We start from the raw sequence: 18231 nt of genomic DNA, 5'->3' as shown, positions 1-18231 counted from the left end.
GCTCCGGGGAAAAACTCGAAATAAAAAAATATACCGGAGTTGGAAGGGAGGTAATAATAAAAAGGAACGAAAAAGTTTGAATTATTTTTTTTACGCGTCTCGAAAACGTGTTGGCTACGGCAGATTCCGCCGCCGTTCCAAGCGAGACTAAGCCATGTTGCGCGGTCCAAAGCTGTTATTAGGACGAGTCAAGTGCCGAGAGGTTGGACACGCCGCCAACAGAACCCGCTTCTTCGCGTTTCTTCAGTCGACGCGAAAATGTAAACCCCCCTTCATTTTTTGCGTAGAGTTCTGGCTATATACCTATTTACGAATGCGTAGAAATCTTAACGTTGTTCACAATGCCCTCTAAGCTTCGCTGTTTTTCTATCGGGGAATTTTGTAAGGGGCGCTCTATAAAGGTTTTTATCACTTGTCGCGCTATTATTCAGGGTTTCATAGAAATAGAAACGAGACTAGAAGCGCGATTAGGTTGTGGTGAGATGTACGAGTTAGAAGGCTGCCATGAGAATGGAATCGCCAGTATTCTTTAAAATATTTAAAGTTTTAATTTTTTTTCGTATATACTATTCTCCACCACTCTCCCCCTCGGCTTTCCGTTGCTACACAACGCGTTTTGAAATTTTTAATGTTTAGGCTTAGTTTCTATTTTCGGTGTAATAGAACTGATGAGTCCCAAATAGGACGAAACCGGTCTACCCTTGGAAATTCTGGCTATAATTCAAAATAACGGTAAAAAACGCCGCCGTCCAGTTTAGTAAAATATTTTCGGTATGGAGATACAGGCCGGAAGGCAGGCAAGGCTGCCAGATTTTGATAGACCGAAAACGGCCAACTCTCTCAAATGTTTTCGTTTTCAAAACGAAAATTTTGCGGCGTAGCTATCGACAAAGACTATTTGGTCCGAGTTTCGCGTCATTTTGTTTGCTCGAACTCCCTCCAAGACCTATTGGTACGAGCTATTTGTAAGTTTTTAAATTTCTTCAAATAAGGGTTTAGCTTTATTATCCATTTTTCATAATGGACTAATCAACTTATTCGCTAATTTTATCAGCCTTCTAGCTTGTCCGTTTTCCTTGAGATTAGCGCAGTGGTTCGAGTTTCATTTCTATTGCTATGGTTTTTGCTGTTATAAAAATGGTTGTGCCGTGAGCGAGGTTTGAATTAACCTTTTCAATTTACGTGGAGGCCAAACGCGTGAAGTTCACGAACCGCTGGATTTTGGTCCGTTAAGCAGATGCTGTTTCTTTAATAGTAGAAAATCGCCTACTTTGAAAACAAAATCCAGTAATGTATACATTTCCGAAAAGCCTAATGGCTGTTTCTATAAAACAATAAAAATTACAAATATAAAATATGTTTTTAAGTTATTTAAGTGCTTTACTCGCACGCGGGTTTCAGATTGCGACGGGTCTCGCGACTGCAGCGCGTGTTCTCTACCTTCGAGTTAAGTGACGTAGACAAAAGATTGTCACATGACCTCCGGTATTTTATAGAGTGTTGTCGTCTGAAACCGTGCGACGTCACCATTGTAATTTGCCTATTGATAAAAAACGGTAACTGTAATGGCGGCCACTATTAACACTACAGCTTTGACGTTACAAGTTTTCAAAATCGTATCAGACGACAACACTCTATAGGAAGTTAGGAACACCTATATTAGGAGGTTTTCCCCCCGCCTGTTCTGGGTTTTTGAGCCGGTTAGAAACTCGGTTAAAAAGTGTAGCCATAGTCATTTTACTTCAATTCTGTCTTGACGAAAAAAACGAGTTGGAGTAAGAAGGGAGTAGTTAAAGGTTATTTATAAAAAGCTTGCCCGTCATGTTTTCGTGAAACAAAATTTAAGCAGACGACAAAGCTAGATTACTCCCTCTACACCTCTTTTCGAGGAGGAGTAAAAAGTGTAACCTTAGAGCCCTGGAACAAGCGAACAAAATTCGGGACAGAGTAAATATTACCCCGAGAACAGGCGAATAAAACGTCTTAGGGTAATAAGTTTTCACTTTTTGTCCCCGGACAAGCGAAAAAAAACACCTATTGTGTTGCTATAAAATACGGGAGGTCACGTGTAAATGTTTTTTCTACGTCACTAGCTATAGTTATTGAAGATTGAGAGCACGCGCTGCAGTCGATAAAGATTTTGGAATTTGAAGTCCACGTGCGAAACGCGCGTGCCTATAAAGTACTTATAAGCTTAAGCTCGTGACGCTGATAAAAACATTTTAATTTTTAATTGAGGGATCTTAAAATTCATTTTGCACGTGAAAATACTCCGCCATGTTAGGGTATAAAAGCGGGTAAATAAGTCTGCTGTACCTCACAATTTAAAGGTACTGTCACGTCAAAAACGTTATTTTGAAATTGGTCAATTTTTTTATTTTTTTATTTTATTTAAACATATATTTTGGGAATTTATTCCGTGTAATTGGAATATTTTGAGTTCACCCGCATTTCCGATAAATCCAAAAATCGCCCAAAATATTAACTATTAAGTAAATTAGACCCTATCGCTCTTTTTACACTTTGGGTTCCGGGTATAAAATAGGCCTTTTTTTCTTTTTTGCGTGACTTCAAACCAAAAAGGGTACACTAAATGAGCTTTCCTGAATGAATTAATGTTTATTTACTCAACCCAATATAGTTAATCCCTTTAAAATCACGGTAAAATGAGGCTCTCAAGAAGCGATTTCAACAAAATAGCAAAAATTTGGAAAAGTTAAAAAACGTAAATAGACATGGACTAATAGATTTGTATACCCCCGTACCGTAAATTAAATTTTTTTAAATAAATTCCAATCTCCAACCGTTAATAGAAAAGTATTTAGTAGTTAGTGATACCCCAATGCAGTGGCAGACTGGCCATAGAGTGAACCTGCCCGATGGCAGGTGGGCCCCACGGACCGTTCATGAAGTGGGCCCCTCAAACATGATAACGTTAAAGTTGTTAAAGCTGGGGCCCTTTGTCTTCTGGCAGCCCAAAATATTAGAACCAGTCCGCCACTGCCCCAATGGTCAATCCATTTGGAGGGTCTTAGGTTGGCGACTATCCCAGCTTTTGAATGTCACGCCTTTAGGATCTCGAAGTTTACAGAAGGTGGTTTCTTTTCGCCTGTTCTCGAACTAAAAGTGTACTCTTTTTACCCGAAAAGGTTGAATTCGCCTGTTCCGGGGATGATAAATACTCCGCCCCACAAACTATTCGCTTGATCCTTCTGGAAAGGAGTAAATCGGATTTTGTCGTTTGCTAGCCAGAATGTATCTGCTAAAACGGCCACAAGCAGCCATTTTGGAAAAATGTTTTTACTCCGACTGGACCGACTATTCGCCACCACAGAATCGGATTAAAATGACGTCTTAGGGTTACTCTTTTTACCCAACTCCGAAATCCCGGAATAAGCGAAAAGAAACCACCTAATGAATGAATTAATATCTATTTAACCGCATTCCTTTTTGGATCAGGGAGGTAGCCTGAGACTCGAGACAGTTTTGCCACGGTCCTGGAAAACCTGGAATTTGAATATGTGTTTAAAAGTCAGGGAATTTGAATATGTGTTTAAAAGTCAGGGAATTTGAATGTGGGTATAAAAGTCAGGGAATTTGAATGTGGGCATAAAAGTCAGGGGATTTTAAAAATTACTCTAAAAATCAGGGAAATGTCAGGGAATTTAATTTCGGTTGCAAATAGGAAACTTTTTCTAAAATATTCGTAAAAAAAATACAAAATCTTGGCACAAAATAAGTCAGGGAAAATCTTCGGAGATGGTCAGGGAAAACCTGGAAAAGTCAGGTAATTTGATTATGAAACAACTGTGGCAACCCTGCGGGAGAAGTCAATTTCCAGGGGCAGCCCTACCCTTCGAATATCCGGTATCTTCAACTAACACGCATTACGTCGGTGTCCAGAGAGAAGCCCCCTACCAGGATAACTGTTCCAAAGACAGCTTAAATCTTCCATATTATTTTTATCTCCTATAATTTGCCGTTTCAGCTTACATAGAGCCACATAGCTCAGTCCATCCAATGTAATTATGTAGTTAAACTACACGAATCATTAAAATACCAAATAATAACTCACTGGGAAGATTTAAATAGGTTCAAATGGAATACCCTCGAAATTATTAGTTAGAAAATATCCTAACTCGTACACCATCCCAAAAAATACCGAAACTTAAATTAAGAAGAGAGCGTAAAAAAAGGTAAAGGTGGACTCATGACGAAACCGAAAATCGACCACCTATCGCGAAACGTGCGACCACGGTAATTTAAAAATAAATTTGGTAACGGCCCCTTTATAGCACCCCCTTCGCGCATTTTTGACACCTCCCCCCGGCGACGCGGGCGCGGAGACCAGGCCAGCTCTCCTTCCAGCCACCCCGGAGGTGAACGTATTTTTTTCCCTTTTAGAAACGGTCGCTCTATTCGGAAGAAGAATAGCCCGTCTCTCGTCTTCATGCTAGAACAGTTTCCTAAGACCCCGACTACAACAGAAACCGTTTTCTCCGACGCGTTTTGTACTTTATAAGCCCTATTCCTTTATATCAAAACCTCCGGATTCATACTCCAAAACGTAGAAAAGAAACATCCCGCGAGACGGGGCGGCCGAGAGGGGGAGGGACGCGAAAATACGGCGCATGCGCGACGGGGAGGGAACGCGTCCGTACCTTACCGGGCGATTTCGCGCGCGCAAACCGGCCGTCTCTCCCGCCTTCGAGCGCGTCGTCCGCTAAGCCTCGGTCGGGGGATTTTTATAGTTCGCGAGGAGGCGATGGCGCAAACACCCGGCGAGTAGTTTAATTAAAGACTAGAAAACGCCAGACCGAGTTAGGCCCGGGAAAAAAGACGATTTTCGGGGGAGAGCGAAGCGTGAAAAAAGTACAAAGAGGCGAGCCGCCGCCAGCCTCTCCAGCCATGCGTGTTCCCCAAACTAAGCTATTATTAAAATATCATGAGAAGAGCTATACTCGAGCCAACGAATAGACCTACAAATTTCGGTCCGCGAGACGGGGAGGGGGCTGGAATTATACCTCGGGGGCGAATGGGGGAGGGGGGAATAAAAGCACCCTCTTGTCGGATGAGCTGTGGCTAAATTATTTCTAGGCAAATCGTTTTTGAGATAATTTTTGGTTTTACCCCTTATAATGATCCCCCCTGTCCTTTTTCAATATTCCAAAACACGGAACGCGCTTTTTTTGCGCTAAGATTTTTACATTTTCTTCTGTCTTTTATTCACCCGATATTTGGCGCTACTGGAATTTTTTATCGAAATTTTTAAATGTCAGGGATCTAATCGTGTTTATTAGTTATTTTTAATCTATGGTAGAATTCAAAATAAATACCATGTGAATATTTCCGGAATTACACCAAATTTGAATTTATATGGCGACGATTTCCTGTCTCGCGTAGTTCCGTGTTTTCGGTTTAAAATCGTCCGTGTTTCAGCCAACTTGTAACGAAATAGCAGTTTCTTATTGGACTTTCGTATAAAATCAAATTTTGCTGGGGGGGGGGGTCGGCATTTTTAACTACTTTTTAATATATATAGTATATAGTACGCACTATTCGATAAATCAGCTTGCGCGTAAGATAATGTACGATACTTTTTTTGAATTTGACTGAAAACTAGCTAAATCTGCAACTACAAATAGCGTTGCACCGATATGGGTACAGCAGGTGGGCCCCACGGCCCGTTCATGAAGTGGGCCCTTCAAACATGATAGTTGTTAAAGCTGGGGCCCTTGTCTTCTGGCAGCCCAAAATATTAGACCCAGTCCGCCACTGTTTATGATAAAATCATTGTAAAAGAAGGTTCAGTACACTGTCATACCATTGTATTTTAATTTTTCACGAAAAAAGATTGCAGGAGCATATCCGAATATGTTTCTTTTATTTTTACTTGAATTTGATACATATTTTCTATCAGAAATCGAATATCGTTGTTTTATATTTGTTTACACTCGTAACCCTCTGTCTAAAAAAGGTATGATCTAGCTTCTGAAGTCTGGCGTACGTGGCGCGGCCAACCAAATAAAATATTATCATTAGTTAGTTAATCGAGAAATTTCATATTTTTGATTGTTTTTCTGAAAATAGTTTTCTAACACCGATATTAGAAAAAATATTCCCTAACTACAAGCTTTCAATAGGTTGAACTTTAAGAGTTATAAAAAATGTATTTTATTATTTTAATTCGCACAAAATTCAAATTTACCGCCCGTTTCCAGTTAGTAACGCTCAACGGATTGAGTAAACGTTGAGTCCGGATTCGTACTGTACGCTTTTTCGCGTTTCCGGTATTGACGTCACGTTGCCCATCCGTTGAGCAACGAAGTCATCGGTTGTAAGTTACACTTGTAACAACGGTCACGTGACTTCGCAGCACGTACTCGCAGGCTGAGAAATAAGGATTTTTTTTAAACTGGACCTGTGGCCAGTAGAGCCTAGGTAGTTTAATTAAAAAAACTGGCCACTGACCACTTTTAAAGTATCCATGTTATCTTCGAGGGGTAAGACAGTCTCAGATAATCTGTACACCGAGTTCGTGCATTTAGCACTGTTAAAGCTACATATTTTCAAGAGTTCGCGAGTTCCATTTAGCACTGTCAAAGGTACGGCAGTGTACACCGAGTTCACAGAGTGTCTTACCCCTCGGTTATCTTCCCATAGACGCTAATACAGTAAAAAGCAGCAAGCTGCTGTTTCCCTATAGACCCGACCCGAACGAGCCTACTGAGAGAGAGACTGTTTATATTTCTTTTTGCTAACTGCTAAATTCGCTTCTTCTATACTGCGTGTAGAGTGTAGAGACAGTAGAGTAGACAGATTCACGACACCCAGTCACCCACCCATACACACAATGGACACAAGGCCAAGTACACAGCGTAGAAGCAAAGACCAAACATTTTTAGGGATTAATATAGTATTTTTTAATTAACTAAAATCTTGAAGGGGAAAAAACTTTGAATTAATTAAGTGGTCACCAGGGCCACTAACACCCCAAGCATTTAATTTTTAAACTGGCACAGCTAATTTTTAAACTGGCGATTGGCCCGTGATAATGTCTTATTTCTCACACTGGCACGGAGGAAGGCTAAGCTGCAGACGCCGCGACAGACGATATTTTACAAAATTAACAACAAGCGTAAAACGCGTTCAACAAGATTCTACGAGACGTTTAGCAACAGTCTCAACGAAAATAGTTTTTCAGATATTTCGTTGAGCGTTACTGAACGCAGCCCATATATCACTCGAAATCGATAATTTGTTGGCAACGCTGCTCCCAAACAGTGTTGCCAGATTGTGGGAAATTTTCCATATTGTGGGAATTTTTGGGGTCCATTTTGGCTCTGTGGGGAAAATGGAATTTTTTATTCAAAAACGTTGCTTTTGTGGGAATTGTCATGACTGCCTAGGTTTTAATTTGACTATCAATAGAGAGCTCAAAGTTATCTAGAGCGTTGTATTTTCGTGAATCTTGGGATTTTATAAGTAATATAAAGGAGGCACCTCCTAATACTACAATCAATCAATCAATGCATAGGCCTTACAACCAAAATGTTTAAAAATTGTAATTTCAATCAAATTTAATTTTAAAAAGTTCATTTTCCAAAAAATTTAAATTTAAAAAGTTCATTTTCCAAAAAATTTAAATTTAAAAAGTTCATTTTCCAAAAAATTTAAATTTAAAAAGTTCATTTTCCAAAAAATTTAAATTTAAAAAGTTCATTTTCCAAAAAATTTATTTTTAAAAAGTTCATTTTCCAAAAAATTTAAATTTAAAAAGTTCATTTTCCAAAAAATTTAAATTTAAAAAGTTCATTTTCCAAAAAATTTATTTTTAAAAAGTTCATTTTCCAAAAAATTTAATTTTAAAAAGTTCATTTTCCAAAAAATTTAATTTTAAAAAGTTCATTTGCCAATTTTTTTGAAAAATTATTGCATTATTGAGTTTTCGTGGGGGGTGGGGCTAAATAGGGTTGTGGGAATTCGTGGGAAATTTACTATCCAGCAATGGGAATTTAGACTTTCGAACATTGACAACACTGCTCCCAAAAATAGTTTAATAAACCTCGTGGTGGGATGGGGAATTGGTATTTTCTACTAAGACGGAAGCTTGACTCGACCTCTAAGCGTCGTAATTACATATAGAACGACAGATATTTTTATTTAATTGGTATTTTTACATTAATTTCAGTTCTTAGGATCCACAGTTATATTTATAGCCAACATGATAAAAAGATTCCGGGCCGCGAAAGTACGTGATTACGCGAAGGGGGAAAAGAACTATCATTTGAACACTACGCTGTTGCTTCTTATATCTTACTAATGATTTTTCTCGTCATTTAATTGTTTCTGATTTTTAATGGAATTAGTCTCCGTAATTAAAAATCCGGCTTTGCGAGCTGAAGGAAATTTGGACCCCTCTTGGAGACCACCTCTCGAGACTGTTCTTCAGTTGTTGTTGAAACTAATTACGTTCAATGAAACGTTTTCTGTGTTTATCTACGCCGTATAAGAAACCACGAATTTCAACAACTAAACGGACTAAATTATCCCCCGAGAGCACCTTAAACGGACTAAATTATCCCTCGAGAGCACCTTAAACGGACTAAATTATCCCTCGAGAGCACCTTAAACGGACTAAATTATCCCCCGATAGCACCTTAAACGGACTAAATTATCCCCCGAGAGCACCTTAAACGGACTAAATTATCCCCCCGAGAGCACCTTAAACTGACTAAATTATCCCCCGAGAGCACCTTAAACGGACTAAATTAACCCTCGAGAGCACCTTAAACGGACTAAATTATCCCTCGAGAGCACCTTAAACGGACTAAATTATCCCCCGAGAGCACCTTAAACGGACTAAATTATCCCCCGAGAGCACCTTAAACGGACTAAATTATCCCTCGAGAGCACCTTAAACGGACTAAATTATCCCTCGAGAGCACCTTAAACGGACTAAATTATCCGTCGAGAGCACCTTAAACGGACTAAATTATCCCTCGAGAGCACCTTAAACGGACTAAATTATCCCTCGAGAGCACCTTAAACGGACTAAATTATCCCCCGAGAGCACCTTAAACGGACTAAATTATCCCCCGAGAGCACCTTAAACGGACTAAATTATCCCTCGAGAGCACCTTAAACGGACTAAATTATCCCCCGAGAGCACCTTAAACGGACTAAATTATCCCCCGAGAGCACCTTAAACGGACTAAATTATCCCCCGAGAGCACCTTAAACGGACTAAATTATCCCTCGATAGCACCTTAAACGGACTAAATTATCCCTCGATAGCACCTTAAACGGACTAAATTATCCGTCGAGAGCACCTTAAACGGACTAAATTATCCCTCGAGAGCACCTTAAACGGACTAAATTATCCCCCGAGAGCACCTTAAACGGACTAAATTATCCCCCGAGAGCACCTTAAACGGACTAAATTATCCCCCGAGAGCACCTTAAACGGACTAAATTATCCCCCGAGAGCACCTTAAACGGACTAAATTATCCCCCGAGAGCACCTTAAACGGACTAAATTATCCCTCGAGAGAAACTTAAACGGCTGAAATTAATTCCATAAAACAAAATGGGTTGCCCAAAAGAGGCACTGAACTTGAAATACAATTTAAAACCAATCTATGAATATTTCTTCAAAGCAATTATAAACTCAAACGTACGTGTGTCATTTGTGTGAAATGTATTGAACGCATTCTTGGTGAGAAGAACTATTATGAGAGACTGCGAGTATAAATCTCATTTCGAAGGTTCAGAGAATTTGGTTTGAGATTGAAAATTTATCTCTGGACGTCTCGCGAGTCTTATAAATCTTGTCTGGAAAAAATCCGCAATTAAACAAGTAGTAATTAGATTTGTAACGTTCTGATAAAATTGACGCGGAAAAAAACGTTTCGTGTGTTTTTTTTTCTTGATTTCATTTTCTCACAAAACACGAAATTATAAATTAAATGACATAATAGCTTTTAATGGAATTCATAAGGTGGCCAAATCGCCCGCGGCTTTCAATATAAATACATCACGCTATACCCAGAGCGAGAGAGAGCGACTGGAGCCGACACGCCGAAAACAAATTCAAACAACAAGCAGTCGCGGTACGTAAGAGCGTTGTACCCCCCCCTAAATTTTCTTTTATATACACTAAATATTTATAGTAAGAAATAACGAAAATAATAAAGTCGGTGATTTTTTTTATATGGGCATTATATAAACGCAACTTAAAAGCTTAAAAACTAGCCAGCTTCTAAAATAAAAAAGTTATAAGTCTCTAAAATTTAGTAATGCGTTTTTCCCGTTGCTTCAATAAATTTGGCTCTCTTTTTATCCCCCCCTTCGAGCATGCGCGCGAGTCACTGAATAAAATAGTCACGTGTTTGTTAGCTTTGATAGCGCGCGCTTTCAAATATCACCCTTTTACAAAATATGTCCTGGCTCTCAGTATGACTACTTCTAGGCAAATCGCTGAACAGGTTTTTATTTAAGCGTCTATTAGCCTTTTCAGTTTGCATCGAGCCACGTAGCGTCTAAAGTGAGAAGTTCCTAAGTAGCCGATAATTCTCAAAGCGTCTTCTTAGCAGACGAAAATCCAGCAGTTGATGAGCTTCAGGCGTTGGCCGCAACGTGACGCTATGTATACTGAAATGGTTCAATATTTCTGTAGAGCTCAACTGAATTTGAAATACGAACTTCGAAATCGATTTGGTTAAGATAATATTTATTTTAAAATTAAAATTAAAACATTTTCAAATTAGCTACGGTTCGTAAATTCCATAAGCAAAACCAACCGAAGTTAGGCGAATTAATTAAAACCTGGACATCCGAAATCGCCACCCGTGTAATCTCTCTCGACACCGCCGCGATTTAGTGGCGCTTTTACGAAATGTTCCCTTCTTCGTAGGAGGGGCCGCCGTGAAAACTAAAAAGGGGGGGACGGGGGGTCTTCAAAAACCTATTAAATGGCTGCCTTTTCAATACCCACAGGCGGAATTAAAAGTGGATATAAAAATGAACGGGGGGGAGAAGTAAGAGGGGGGAAAGTAACAGGGGGGGGGGCTACCAAATGGCCAAAAAACTTGTAATCGGGACAGCCAAAAGGTGTTTGAGCTAAATCTTTTATATCAAAGTTTCTGGCTTTTCCAACCCCCTTCCACAGATGAAAAAAAACCCGACTGAAATACGTTTTAGCCTCTGGGAAATTATTAATTAATATCCCCGTGATGTAGCGCCCCTCAACCTCAAACTTTTACCTCCCCCCTTACCTCCAAAATGCGCCTAGCCATTTCAAAGGGACTATAAGCTTGCCCGGTCCATCGTAATAAAAACTGCATTTGTTCAGAAGTTAATTAACGATATCTTAGGCCGGAAGTATCCATTTAAATTATGAATCGCGGAAGAATACACCGCATCGTGGGTTATAACAATTTTAGGGATATTTACGTATTTCAACTATTTGTAAACCATCATTTTCCGATGAAATAGTGGTAGAAAATCACTTATATCATTATATTTTCTTCCAACACGTCTTTTTGAAAAATCAGAGGTACATTGATACCTTAATTCCAAAACTAGGTATATAGAGACTTGGCACTCCGTAGCTTTGGCCATGGCCGCCATTGTGGTCATATTTTTCTCCCCACGATAAAAACTATTGAAAAAAAAAACTGTGACGTAGCACTGTCAAGTCCCTATTGACAGTTTTTCTAATAAAGAACATTTTAACCTTTATTAATTTTATAGTAAAAAATTTTCCACCCTATTGAAAAAGTTCATTGGTAGTTTAAAAAAATCACGTAATAAATTTTTTTTTGAGGTACCCTTTTCTAGTTCTATTTAATAGTGAATACAACAAAAATTTCTCCATGGAAACCACGGTGTCACTGTAGTCGAAAACAGGGTATTTTTGTTGCTAACGCACTTACCGAAATTGTGGGGGACAACCACCTTTAAAGTTTTGTGAGAAAAGCGTGAAATTTCCGTGCCGTAGACGAAATTTTTACCACACGATTTTGCAAGGTGTTCCTAATATTAAAAAAACGCATGCAAAAATGTATTTGGTTGAGGGGGAGGGGGGGGGGGTTGAATACGTTTTTAACGGTTTTTGAGATGCAAAAAATCAACGGAGGTGGTCTTCTTTCCATTTCTGGGAAATTAAATCATGAATATTAATAATGCACTAAAGTCTTCCTAGTGAAATATTTTGATTTTGTCCTATAAATGTGCAATATTTGAGAGCTAACTTAACGAAACGTTACAAAACACTCGGAAAGGCTTAACGTTGTGTATTCGTAATTATTAACATCTTACAGGGTTACCTATATTTCCTATATTTTTAATGCCTTCCTATAATTTCCTTTATTCTTCCCTATTTTCCTATCTTTTCCTATAATTTCACGGTCTTTTGAAAATGAAAGAACCGTTTTTGTACGTGTCATCATCGAGTGTAAATACTGCCATTTTCGAACAAAATCATGAAATGAACGAGCTTTGTAAATCCGCAAATCCGCTTAAGTATACCGATATACAATAATTACCTTATTATTTTTCCCATATTTTTCTTTGTTAGTTTCCTATAATTTTATATTTAGCCTATTTAATTTCCTATATTTTCCTATAATTCGCCTATTTAGTTTCCTATAATTCACCTATTTAGTTTCCTATATTTTCCTATAATTCGCCCCTATAATTCCTATTTTCGAACCTTTTCCCTGGTCACCCTGATCTTACCAAACCACTTAAAGAATCTTGCGTACCAGTAGCGAGAAGTCGAAACCATTATTTCTAGAAATCCACCACAATATACAAAATCGGCAAATTATTGGAAATCTAGAGAAATATTGGAAATCTATAGGAATGCTTAAAATCTATGGGTATATCGGAAATCACGGGAAATATCGGAACCTCCAGAAATTCTTGGAATCCCCATAAATAATTGTCAAATTTTGGAGCAGAGAAATCTTTAGAAATAATTGTCAAATTTTGGAGCAGATAAATCTTTAGAAATAATTGTCAAATTTTGGAGCAGATAAATCTTTAGAAATAATTGTCAAATTTTGGAGCAGATAAATCTTTAGAAATAATTGTCAAATTTTGGAGCAGATAAATCTTTAGAAATAATTGTCAAATTTTGGAGCAGATAAATCTTTAGAAATAATTGTCAAATTTTGGAGCAGATAAATCTTTAGAAATAATTGTCAAATTTTGGAGCAGATAAATCTTTAGAAATAATTGTCAAATTTTGGAGCAGAGAAATCTTTAGAAATAATTGTCAAATTTTGGAGCAGATAAATCTTTAGAAATAATTGTCAAATTTTGGAGCAGATAAATCTTTAGAAATAATTGTCAAATTTTGGAGCAGAGAAATCTTTAGAAATAATTGTCAAATTTTGGAGCAGATAAATCTTTAGAAATAATTGTCAAATTTTGGAGCAGATAAATCTTTAGAAATAATTGTCAAATTTTGGAGCAGATAAATCTTTAGAAATAATTGTCAAATTTTGGAGCAGAGAAATCTTTAGAAATAATTGTCAAATTTTGGAGCATCTTTAGAAATAATTGTCAAATTTTGGAGCAGAGAAATCTTTAAAAATAATTGGCAAATTTTGGAGCAGTGGAATGATTCGAAACATTGAGAAATATTAGACAGTAATATAAAGGACATTTGTGGAAATCGGAAATCTGTGACCGCCATGTGGGATAGATTTTTTTTCAATAGGAAAAAGCATGGGTGGCGTAGAACAGTTAGCTCCCTATACTGTACTTAACCGTACAAAAGATTCATACAATATACTAATTTTTCTTATATTAAATTAGAAGAATTACTGGAAACTCCTACTTTTCGACGAGATCGCGTCGCCAAAAATGCGAACCCCTTCGTCAATAAAAGATAAAAATCGAATTATACGTCTACTGACAGTTGCAATCAAAACGCCGGAAGAACGCGCGGACATCAACCGAACGCCCGCCCCCTTTTGCGCCCCCCACCCCTTAAAACCTCATTGGAAAACCGTTCTTCGGTGATGTTGCCCTCAGCCTGTCCATATCATTTCATTGGGCCTTCTCCGATTTCCATCACGAAGAAATCCTGACATAATAGTTCAATTTCTTTTTGATACCATGTCTACTTTTAACCCCCCCCCCCCCCTCTCATTGCAACGCGCGGGCCAGGAATTTATCTCTGGCGAAGGGGGAGAGAAATCGTTTCTTCCCTCCCGCGTTGGCGTTGCATTGTCACACCTTGGGTCGGCCTTTTCACACCTGCCCCAACACCGCGAAAGCCGTCTAGCAACTTTTGGTCGGCTTCCTTAATCACCGGCTTCTCGCGCTCCCCCCACCCCCTGCACCCACCTACCCCCTTTTATACCTCTCTTTCTCCTCTGTTTTTTATTCCCTACCCCCCTCTACAAATGTTTCGCGTAGGATTCTTTCTACCTTCCATCCTCCTAATATCCCAACTTTTTACGACCATTCAAAATTGCAGTAACATTAATGCACAGCGTTTTAACTACGAATAGTGGTTATTTCGGGATTTGGTTTGCGGTTGTTTTCAATCAAGCTATAAAATGCCGATCAAGCAAAGCTGTTAGAATTTTTTTGGCAAAGCACCGCTGTTTTGAACGCGACCCAAAAGATTTTAATTTAATTTGTTTTCCAAAATTTAAGATAATTGACATTTTTATTTAATGGCAGACAAACGGAATACAAACTAGGCATCAATTAAAAACGAATTTATAAAATGCGTTTCGGTATTTCTTTTAAAAGTGATATTTAAATATAAAAACCATATATAAATTTAACGTTGCCAAATTAAGGGTATTTAAGTGACAAGTTAAGAGATCAAAACAAAGCCGTTCGTGGGGTTAACAATCCAAACTGATTTTAGTGGCCCCAGCAAATGCACTCCTATCGTATCCCAGTCCGCCCCCCCCCCCCCCCCCCAAACGCGACGCAAAATATTCCATCGTCGAATCAGGATTTTAATTAAATTTGAAAATTGATAACGTAGTTGAAACGCGGTGCACCGTAAGATCGCGTCACTTCGCGGCTAAATCTTTTGTCTACGGCCGTGTTGGGAGGGAAGAAAGCTCATCTCCGCCTTCCGCGAGCCTTTTTCTTTTTCGCCTTCCCCCGTTGCATCTCCCCCTTTAATAAAGGCCTTCCACGGCCGGTAATTTGCGAGAGGTTCATCTTTTATATTTTCTCATACCACGCTTTACGCCATTACTGTCTTTGAGAGAGGTGTTTTCGTCGCCTCCAGGGCTACATTTCGGACACCTTAGCCAGCTACTGGAGGTAGTCCTCTAGATTTTTTGATAACGCCTCCTTCTTTAAGAAATTTGCCCAAAAAATTATTTTGAGATTTTCCCAAAAAATATATTGCGATTTTTGGGCCCTCGGTTTTACTCCCCAACCAGATAAGATTTTTTTCTTTTCTTTTAAGTTCTCATTCTATTAATTATTCCAACGAACTGCGATCAGATAAAATTTTGATTTTTAATGTGATGGCTCTATTATGTACGATTACGTCGGCAGATATTAAATATAACAACGCGGCTCTCAAAATATATCGGTGCAAATTATCTGGAAATAATTTCCCACATTTTGTAATTCGCCAGCGCTTCGTTTGATGTTGAAAACCAATTAAAACTCGTTAAGTTTATATTTAAGGTGTAAAATTCTCCTGAAACAGGGTGGCTATTTTTTTGGGATTAAAATTTCTCGACTTTTCTAGATTTTTATACAATTATTTTTTTCTCTGACCATTTAACTCAAAATGATGCCATTTTCAACTTGATATTTTACGTATATTTTTGTACGGTTTACACCTAGCGATAGTGTTTAGCATTGATTTATTGAAAATAGAGACTTTTTAAGTATTTTAGGGACCTGGTGGGAGCATTGCTAAATGGTTCAATATGTTTTTTGATGGTACAGATTGAATTTTTGGTGGTTAAGCGATAGATCGTGATTTAAGGCTAAATTGAAATACTTGACTATTTTTTTCAACCTTTGGTAACAGAATTCCAAAAAGGATTTGCTTCTTAACCTTCAACTCAAAAAAAAATTTGGGGCCCATAGACGGCCCAAGCCCGCATTAGAAAACGCGTTGTTGTCGTAATCTTATGGCACACGTCCACACGTCGTTTATGAAAGATAGTTCGGAAGAAAAATATGGGCCACTATTGCCATCTATCAGTCACGCAAATAAGTACTATAATAGATTTTTATGGCTCGCTATCGCCATCTATCGAAAATAAATAAAGGTAAATTTTTTAGGTGATGGTGGTAATTTTGAACGACTTTAAACGTAATTAGGAAATTTGGGAGTTTTTGAACCGAGTAAAACAGATAATCTCTTTCTGATAGGAAATAAATGATAAATTTCTTGGGAAAAAGAAAAAGTCGTAGTGAGAAGGAAAACCGCAGTTTTCTTTCAGATATCATCTAAACGACGGAAGCGTTTCGAAATCATTTTCCGGGCGCCATCTGTGGGCAGCCACGTTTCGCACAAAGAATCGCTCTGTAGTAAACTCTGGAAATTACCGTAACGCTCGTAGAAAGCTAGAAAGTCGAAATCAGAGAATGGGATCTTAATTTAAGCCTATCATTTTGAAGGACGCGAAAGCGCCCGTTGTCTATAATAAAACAAATGCCAAATGTTCTTTTGACCGACCCAAATCGTTTCAATTTCTCCGACAGATAAAAACTCCAACAAACGACATCCTTTCCCATCAACCCCCGGCGACTCCAAATCCGTTCAAACTGAAACCGAAAACGTGCCCCACCGATACGAAGCCGAAGACATCCCCGTCTACTGCACCATCTTGCTTCCCGTCGCCTTGGGCCTCTTGGTCTACGTACTCTTGAGGTGGCGAATGAGGCACGCCAGCAAGACGACTCACCAAGGCCTGAGGGGTGATTCCTCACCCGCCGCCTTCCGACAAGACATCCTTCTCCTAGGCGGTCAGGCGCCAGTTAGTCAAATATGCCCTCAAAAATATACTTGTGAGTGGTTTCTCCTCGTTTTCTTATCCATTTTTATCGTCTATGTCAATAAACATTAATATTAATTACAGTTCAAGTAAAAATGCGCGTCAACCAGTTGAGCAGTAGCAAGAGAAGAGACCTGGAAGCCGCTTTGAACGTGAACAGAGAAGACGGCAAAGATTGGAGAGGTCTAGCTAAACATTTAGGTATGTTTTTCACCTTTTAAACTATGACCGAAAACCAATTATCCTTTTCAGTTTACGTAGGACCAGCCAGCGGCCAACGCTAAATTCACTTAGCTGTTGCGTTTAACGACAAAGCTTTTTTAGCGGACGAAAATCCAGCGGCTAAGTGAACTTTAAGCGTTTGCCACTAGATGGCTCCTTGGACTAGCTGACTCTACGTAATTGTAAAGTCTTAATTTATCACAGACGTCTCTAAAAGAACGTATTGTTGTACTATTTTAGGTTATCATCAGATATCCACATTTGAAGATATTTCTAATCAGGGTGGACGCGGTCCAGCTGGTCATCTGCTGTCCGAATGGGCCAAACTAGAAACATCAACGGTCGAGGCATTAGCCTTGGCCTTAATGGAACTTGGGCGTATAGACATCGTATGGATTCTACAACCAACGTGTCAGAAAATGTTCCCTCCATCCGGCGGTGGTGAAATGGTGTGAAAACTAAGACGCGCTATTAATAGAAATCGCGATAAACTAAGAACCACATCGCGTGAACTCAGTGCTCCGAATTTTAACTTTATCCGCGCTTCGACAAGAAATTATTTTGGAACTACAAAAAAAGAAAACATTTACATTTTTGATACGAGAAATGAAAACGATGATATATGATCGCGTATTTTAATCGACGTTGCCACTAATCAAGACAGTGCTATATTTGTCAACTAGAGGGACCTTTATATATGAAGAAACCGTTTTTAAAAACACTTTTTTTTTGTAATCACCGCGTTTCTATTTATTTAATTTTGATACGAAGATAACGAGGGCAAGCCACATTGGTCAGCCATTTAAAGTCCACTTTATCTCGCCGCATTTTGTTTCGGAATCGCCACTTTTTTAACATAAAATGTGCCTTGTTCATAATGTGATATATTTTTTCCCATGTAAATATATGTATATTTTCAAAGTCTACAAGTTTTTGTCCAAATTTCTGTAGAGCGTGTTTATTTCCGAATATAATAATGCAAAGCATACAACCTCTGAAATAG

General features: G+C 38.6%; 1 protein-coding gene across 1 annotated transcript in view; it reads left to right on the top strand.

Moving 5' to 3' along the window:
• LOC149948556 (tumor necrosis factor receptor superfamily member 16-like) overlaps window positions 1–18159 on the top strand; it is a 33724-nt gene extending 15565 nt beyond the window's left edge. The window contains exons 3-5 of the mRNA XM_090172162.1: window positions 16714–17019; window positions 17091–17207; window positions 17469–18159. Coding sequence (XP_090028288.1) covers window positions 16714–17019; window positions 17091–17207; window positions 17469–17683 — 638 coding nt within the window. The 3' untranslated portion in view covers window positions 17684–18159. The remainder of the gene's footprint in view (window positions 1–16713; window positions 17020–17090; window positions 17208–17468) is intronic.
• Window positions 18160–18231: the final 72 nt, after the last annotated feature.

The sequence above is a fragment of the Leiobunum rupestre genome, chromosome 4, assembly GCF_980474605.1.
Source record: "Leiobunum rupestre chromosome 4, qqLeiRupe1.1.hap1, whole genome shotgun sequence".
In the NCBI taxonomy this organism is placed as follows: domain Eukaryota; kingdom Metazoa; phylum Arthropoda; class Arachnida; order Opiliones; family Sclerosomatidae; genus Leiobunum; species Leiobunum rupestre.
Note: the sequence above shows the minus strand (reverse complement) of the source record. Positions and strands in the feature narration are given on the sequence as shown.